General features: G+C 37.4%; 1 protein-coding gene across 2 annotated transcripts in view; it reads left to right on the forward strand.

The window, feature by feature from the left end:
• The window catches only part of COL4A3 (collagen type IV alpha 3 chain), an 85,593-nt gene extending 77,738 nt beyond the window's left edge, over positions 1-7,855 (forward strand). For both annotated transcript variants that reach the window (XM_040612490.1, XM_040612491.1), the window contains 6 exons: positions 586-684; positions 1,236-1,448; positions 2,110-2,287; positions 3,330-3,444; positions 4,738-4,910; positions 5,189-7,855. In XM_040612490.1, the coding sequence (XP_040468424.1) occupies positions 586-684; positions 1,236-1,448; positions 2,110-2,287; positions 3,330-3,444; positions 4,738-4,910; positions 5,189-5,273 (863 nt within the window). In that variant the 3' untranslated portion in view covers positions 5,274-7,855. The remainder of the gene's footprint in view (positions 1-585; positions 685-1,235; positions 1,449-2,109; positions 2,288-3,329; positions 3,445-4,737; positions 4,911-5,188) is intronic.
• Positions 7,856-8,244: the final 389 nt, after the last annotated feature.

Below are 8,244 nucleotides of genomic sequence, written 5' to 3' on the forward strand. Positions count from 1 at the left end.
AGGGAGCAAGGAGCAGGTAGGATCAGGGGTGTGTGCAGTGGGTACTTGCCCACCCTTCTCAATACCACAGCTTTCCACCCCAGCACAGGAGCTCCCAGGACGGGCAGGCAGGCTTGCCAGAAGGCATGCCCCACTCAGAAATGACAGCTGCCTCCAGCATAACAAGCTGGCACTAAAGAATTCTTCTTTTACTCTTTCCTTAAAGTTGTTTTACAAAGGAGCTGCATTATTTATAGAAGTACAAACCACGGCCAAGATAATTATGCCCTCTTGCTATATTTCTGAAATATTTCTATTGTATGACACATGCTAAAAGAAGCTATTTGCTTTGGTTTCTGTAAACATTTCTTATGAGAATAATATTGTTCTGCGATACATTAAATATTTCCTTGTAATCTTCCTGCTAGAAAACATGGTGACTGTACCGCTACAGACAGTCTCAAAAATTACTAAATTCATGCTGGTGTTTTCATTCTAACACAGCTACATTTATGTGGGAATTTTAACTTTATCCCTTAACAGTTATTAAAATCTGGAATAACTACTCCTATGTGATTCTGGGTTTTTTTCTTGATTACAATTTAGGACCTAAAGGAGTAAAAGGTCTACCAGGAAGTTTTGGTCATCCAGGTCAACCAGGACTGCCTGGTCCTAAAGGAGACAGGGGATTTCCAGGACAAAGAGGTACAGGAAAGCAGACATCTCTGACTGCTCTTACTGAATTTACAGATAAACTGTATTCCTGATTTCTTCCTTCCTATTGCATGGATTGATATGCTGTAACATTTACAGTAGCTTTAGGGCCAGAAGCACATCTAAGCATATTTTATCTTTTAATAGATGCATGTTCACAACTGAAATAATAATTTACAAAGATATCCCTTGATTGTCTCCTCTGTTAATCATATTTGTTTATCCATTTGAAATCCCTGGGTATCAGTGTGCCTTTTTATGATATCAAAATAGAACTAAATTTTTCTATTCTGTCACCATAAAATGTTTTTACTTTTACAACTTTTTTTGTAAAAATAGCCATGGTTCTTTACAATACCTCACTATTCCATGAAACTATGTAATGTAAAGTTACCTGAGCTAGGTCTGAAGAAGTTAATCTAGCAACAAATAGTATCTTCTTATTGATAATTGTTTTGTTAGTTTTCGAGTGGTTCAACTAATTTAAATGAAGTAAAAATTCAAACAAAATGATTGCAGTCATATTTCTTTCCCCTCCACAGGCCAACCTGGACTTATTGGCTTTCCAGGTCTACAGGGGTTACCTGGATCACCAGGTACTATCATTGTTAGTCCAACAAGAAGAGGTTTTATCTTTACCCGGCATAGTCAATCAACGAAGATTCCTTCATGCCCACATGGGACGTCGCAGATCTATGTTGGCTATTCGCTGCTTTTTGTGCAAGGAAATGAACGAGCACACGGACAAGACCTTGGTACTGTATTGGTAAAAATTTTCAGATAGTTTTCTTTAGAGTCTAGTAATGCTAAACTGTCACAAAACCAAACTGACAGTAAGTGTCCAAGATGAACGTTGGTTTCAACCATCAGTGTCTAGAGTGGTCTGCTGCTCTGAGTCAATTCAGGAATTGTGGCTTGAAAGACACCTTTCTTCCCTGCACTCCTGTACTCCCTTTTCGCTATCCCTAGACATTTTTGAAGAGGAATTTGGTTGCTTGTGGATAGACGTCTAGTATACATGTTCACAGTATCTGCACAGGGCTGTCAGTAATAACACAGGATCTAAGAGAGAATCTTGCTTTTTGGAGACCAAATGGGATGCCTTAGGGTGTCAATAATAGCACCAGAAGCTTTTGTTTAAGCAGCTGAATCCCTGCCACTATGTCAAGGACCAATACAATTCAAGAAGATACTATTTAAACAGATTTTCTTCTTAGCTTTTATTTTCTACATACGTGTTTTTATATAGAACATAAGCTTTTAGCTTTCAAATAATTTGATTGTAGATGCTTCACTCTATATAGTTGCCAACTGTTTTAATCTTCACTATAGTAAATTGGATGCCATCACATCTCTTTTGTTTGCTGCACTAAGTATAATCTATCTGTGGCAAACCTCTTCTCTTCTGTCTTTTAGGAACAGCTGGTAGCTGCTTGCAGAGATTTACCACCATGCCATTCTTATTCTGTAACACCAATGATGTTTGTAGTTTTGCTTCTCGCAATGATTATTCATACTGGCTGTCAACTGCAGCAGTAATGCCAATAGACATGGCACCAATTTCTGGCAGGGCACTAGAGCCCCATATAAGCAGGTAAGAGTATAAAAATTTTAGCTCTTCTGGCCTGGAACCACAAAGACGTCATAAATTGTTTTGAATGGCAAACCTTAGGCAAAGACCTGCCCATCTCAGCCAGTACAAGCACTGGGTTTAACCACCAGATTTTTGATTGCTCACCTGAATATGCCAGATACTCAGTGATACTCTTAAGAAAAGTTAGATTGAAGTGTCCTACCACAGGGCTTACTGTCCATAGCTGACATAAGAAGATGGCACACAATCCTACTGATTGCAGTGATATTTTTTTAAAAAACAAACTATTGTTGTGTATATTGAAGGCGGACTAAAATGAAATAGCTTCATTATTTGGAATACAGTACAAATCAAGTTCTGCTTTCAAATATGTGTGATGCATTTACTGTAGCTGGTGGAAAACGTTGTAAGTTGTGGCTGAAAGTTCTCTGCGATGAAACACTCTTGTGCAATTATAGCCCTTCCTAGTTGCTTTAGAACAGCTGAGAAGGATGAAGAGCATTTCAAGAGGAAAACCTCTAAAAGCATGAAAAAACAAGAGTAGCACAACCAAACTGGGGAAGGCAAGCTTTGCCCTCTGTCTTATAGCCTGCCCTGCCCAGCTGTTGCAATCTAGTAGCTCAGCTTCATAGTTTCTTCATTTAGGAAACAAAGATTACTTTTTTTTCTAATCTTAGCAAATAAAGGTACAGAACTTTGATCTACACCATAACAACATGAAGTAGTGAGTACATGAAGAAGGTAAACTTTAGCTTTTTACTTCAGTAATGGTAAAAATAGGAAGCTCATGTGTTCTGGAACTAATTTCCATTTTATACCAATTTTGTTTGGTGTTACCTTGCTTTGCAATCCCCACTAGTATTTGGGTTACCTTCAGTTTACTTCTCACCATATTAAACAGAGAAAACCTGTGTGAGTTGTAACATTTATAGTAAGCCATGCCATTAGGTAGCTACTATCCTAGAAGATCCTTTCTTTTTTTTGTCTGCTTTTGTGTTTTCCCTCGTATCTGCAGCGATTGCATGTGTGTTTCTTCTTACAGGTGTGTTGTCTGTGAAGGACCTGCAATGATAATAGCAGTTCACAGCCAAACAACTGCAGTTCCTGCATGTCCAGAAGGCTGGATATCTCTCTGGAAGGGTTTTTCTTTTGTTATGGTGAGAATATAAAGACTTGATTTATTAATTTTATGTCCTTTCATTGACATTTTTACCTGCTTATAGCTCATTTGTTTTTTTTATAATTGTTAATATTTTTTCCCTTTAGCAATAAGTAGACAATAATTCTATGAACTCTTTATAACTGCCAGGCACATAAGAATAACTGTTCTGATCTGTCTTCAAAAATAGGTGGCAGGAGGAAAAGTGGAAAAGATGCAAGAAGACCCATAGGATTTTAGTCAGAAAAATAACTGCATTCTCTCATTTTCATGTGTCATGTTAAGATCTAGGAAACAGGTTTGGGGAGTGGAGTGGTTAAGCTGGTCCTGAACACAAATACACAGAAATAACTGACCCACTTCCATGGCAGGCAGTTCTTTTGTAAATGAGGTCTTGGGGCTGAATTCCACAGAAAGCTAAAATCAAAACAAATGCAGAACACTGTCCACAAAAAACTGCCTCAGCAATTTTGTTGCCATAACGAGATATGAGTGAACAAAGTTCATAATGTGACTGCAAATTAAGAACTGATTATGGGAATAAGGGTGTATCTATGCGAGGGGACACTGCACTTTATCTTTGTTACCCCTGTGACATCCCACAGGCATGGATGCCAGCAAATGAGGGTAAAAGACAGCATTAAAGAAAAACACGCTCTTTTTTTGCATGATACAAAGTCCTTTTAGGTCTAGTGTGAAACTTGTTGTCTCTCCTGGGATTTGGCCCTAAGTAGTAATAATAATCATAACCTTGGAAAACAATGAGAGAATTTTTGCAGCATCTGGTTGAAGTAATTGGCTTGTTTACAGCATCAGCAAATTTAAATGGTATTTTCTAGCCATTTTTCTACTGTCATAAATGTAGAGCTATTTCTACAAGCATTTACCAACATCAGAGAAGGAAAATGCCTTCTTTGCTCTTTGTGTTTGGAGAAGCTATCAATGCAACAAAAAATACGAACACACACAAAATAGGGAATTTGGCTTATTTGTAATTCAGTTACTATCACCCTCAACTGGACAGAAGCCAGCTCATTTCTAGTCTCTGTACTGGTTACAATTTCATGAGCAGAAAAAGGCTTTTGCAGGGACTTAAATGTCATAATAGTCCTTGAACTTTCATAAGGCTTCTGTGCTTCATTATAAGTTTGATAAAACTAATCTATGTTCGTTTTGCTTTGTCCAAGATATACCACAGAACATACGGTACCTTTTAGATAATTTTTTTGCCTGCAGTTTACTAAAAGCTGATGGACAAGTTCTCATTAAAAAAATGTGTTGGTGGTTACAGTATACAAGTGCTGGCTCAGAAGCTTCTGGCCAAGCATTGGCATCTCCTGGATCTTGTCTGGAAGAATTTCGAGCCATTCCATTCATAGAGTGCCATGGCAGGGGGACGTGCAACTACTACACAAATTCCTACAGTTTCTGGCTGGCATCGTTAAATCCAAGAAGAATGTTCAGGTAAACTGAACTTCCTTGCATCCATACGCATCACATTCATGCTGCAAGTGCCTGAGGAGAATATAACTGCCTGCATAACATGGGGGGGGCTCCCTTAGTAATTCCCCCCAGTTTAGACATCCCCCTTCCTTATGTTTAGCATTGTTCTTTAGCACAAAGATGCCTTAAGTCAGCCAAAGATTTCAGTGGTGGTGTCAATAATTCCATATCCAACACTTCATCATTATTTAAGAACATTTACATTCACAAAAAGTAAATGTTTCTTTTCTTTTTTTTAGGAGACCTCTGCCACAGACTTTGAAAGCAGGAGAACTAGAAAATATCATCAGCCGTTGTCAGGTCTGCATGAAGAGACCAGTCTAAACAGTGGCCACTCTTGATGGAACATGAAACTCTGCTTTTATTACAAAGAATTGCCTAACTCTAAAGAGCTATAATTTATATTAAAGCCCGACTGCATCTGGAAAGAGAATTATAAATTGCCAGTGCAGCACTGTGGTGAAGTAGGGCAACAGTTTGACTTTTGTCTTTGGCAAGTGACAAAGCACTTTGTTGGAGAAAGCTTGTAACGGCAGTCTGCAGGGGCTTCTGCTGAACTATGCCATTTATAAGCTGCATCTTCATGATAAAACTATGGCATCACCAGATCTTTAATGAAAGGTGTTAATGCTGCCTTGTGTCATGTGCTTTTCAAACAGCAAGACAAGCTAAATGCTCTAATATCAGCTTACATATGTTCAGTGTTCAAAGTGGATATAATTTAAGATGAAAATCTGGCACTTAAGAGAGATAGGGTTCAATAGGAAATATTTTCAGTGCACTTTTAAATATATAATGATTCATTTAGGGTTGTTTTTGTTTTGGTTTTCTTGTCTAATAAACAAGTGTCTCCCCACTTACCTCACCATTCCTCTGGCTGGCAAACAGGAATACCATCTTTTTTTATATCCTGACAATAATAATGGTTCTTGACTAGCCAGAAAAGGAGCTACACCATGCCCTGGGCAGGCAGTACAGCAGTGACCTGCACTAGCTGTGTTCTCCAGAGTGACTGTGGCTAAGGACTGACTAAGTGAAAGTGTTGGAAAGTTTTCGTGGCTTTTGACATAATCATGAGATCTTTTAAATTCAAAAGCTGACAGTATTTGGCCTCTACTATGATCACATGCTTTTATCTCTACTGAAGAACAACTAATTACCATATTTTAATTTGGTATTTTGATGAAATTAACAGTTACTGTATGGCTCAAGGCCTCCCATGGCATTACCAGGTTATCACATGCCCAGCAGGATGCGATCGCTTTCTATTTTATTTTTAATAGATAACAAAAATATAATTTTTGCATTTTGCAGTATTCCATATTTAAATATTTATTGCAAATTATATTCTGTATTTAAATATTTCACAGATTTCTGCAAATGAAACAATTTATTCCATCCAGTTAAGCGTATGCATCCAAAATCTAGAAAAGACTGATATTTAAATTGTACCATCTAAGCACTGACTTATACAAGAGAATCCAACTGTAAATGAACATAAATACTTGAAAAGCACTTTCATTTACTCATATAACTTATATACAATTGTAGCTCTGAAGTTTTTTTTTTAATATTTATAACATTGCACTTGCAAAGCTATTTAAAATTGTAATGTTAACATTTAAAATGTTAATATTTTTAATACTTGCACAATCTATCAGAATTCCAGTATTTAGTGTTATAGAAGAAACCTGACTCATCTGAATAGTTCTGTAAATGCATCATTTTAAGTGTAGGGTCTAGCAATTCATTGAAATAACCAAGATTTCTCATTTAGATGTTTTTTAAGCCAGTGAAATTTTATATTGTTTCTGTTAAAATACTTGCATTTGTTTGTCTGACTGTTTGAATTCTCAGTGTTAACCTAACTAAGAAGAAGTTTTGTGTGTGTTTCATGCCAGTATCTTCTGACAGCCTAACATGAAGATACCATCTGCATGAACTGAAAGGATAAATTATTGTTTGCTTTAACAGTCATAGTATTTCTGTTTGCAAAGTACAATTGTGAATTTGCAGGTTTTTATGAAGAATCTCTGTGCAGATGCACTACTGATAAGAAGGTATTAATGTCAAGTTAAGATTTGGTCTTCCATTTGAACCAGGTTTGGAGTTGAGGGTGTTTTCCTTTAAACAATCACATATATAGATTTTTCCATAAACTCTGAAGTTTGCTTTAAATATTCAAATATAAAATCCACACCTGTTCCTTGTTAGGTTGTTGGGGGTTTGGTGGAGTTTTTTTTTCATTAAGGCTCATCACAATCACCCAAAGGCATTGTGCACGGTATACAATTGATGGCTGTGGAGACCCTCATGCAAAACTTGCTAGCAAAATGCAGGATGTAAGTGCCTGAGATTGAAGTCTGCTGGAAATGATCAGTAGAGGGTAATGTGTAAGGAGAAGGGAACAGATGGTGGTTTTAAAGTCCAAAGGTAAGTTACAAAGAGATGTCTCATAGTATAGCACATAACTCAAAGTTGTGCCTTGTTCCCAATTCTGGCGTCCACTGCTCGCTTTTTATGTGGCCTTCAACAAGTTACTGAGGAAAGATTTTCATAAATAGCTTTAGATTTTCAGTGCTCAAACTCAGTCTTTCAAAAGCATGGAACACAACTACAGGGACACACATGTTCATCAAGTCTAGCATAATACAAGCTGGACACTGAAAATCAAGGAAAAACCTGAAAAAAGTCGATCTCTGCAGATGCAGATCATTTGACTTCCCTACTGCTAATGATTGTTGTGATGATTAGTTAACTCATGTCTGTAAATGCTTTGAGAGCCTTAACTGGAAAGTGCTGACGAGGTGCAAGGTGTTAATATATTGTACTGAAAGAATGGAAGCATGAGAAATCAGAAATAATGAGCAAACATTGGGGGGGGGGGGGGGGGGGGGGGGCAAGCGGGGAAGAGGAAAGCAAACCTTCTGCTAAATACAGCCAAATAAAAATATTTTGACTAAATATAAGACCCATTTCACTTTGTTTTTTTTTTTTTTGTTCTTCCCTGTGCTAATGATCTTTTCAGTACCTATGCATATTATTATTATTTAAAAAAAAAATAAACTGATAGTGTCATGTGATTAAAAGATAGTAGGTAGTTTATCCTCAGAAAGACGCTGACCCTCTTCTACTTGGATTACACTAGATATCTAGAGCTTCAGCACAGAAACTCAGCCGGATGTCTGCCTGCTGTCTTCCTAGACCTGTTTCTATGTAGGATGCTGAGATGGGCTGGTGACAGACAGGGGTTTCAAATCTGAAGGACTTGGCCATGTTCGAATTCTCTTCTACG

Source organism: Falco naumanni, chromosome 13, assembly GCF_017639655.2.
Source record: "Falco naumanni isolate bFalNau1 chromosome 13, bFalNau1.pat, whole genome shotgun sequence".
NCBI classification, from domain to species: Eukaryota; Metazoa; Chordata; class Aves; order Falconiformes; family Falconidae; genus Falco; species Falco naumanni.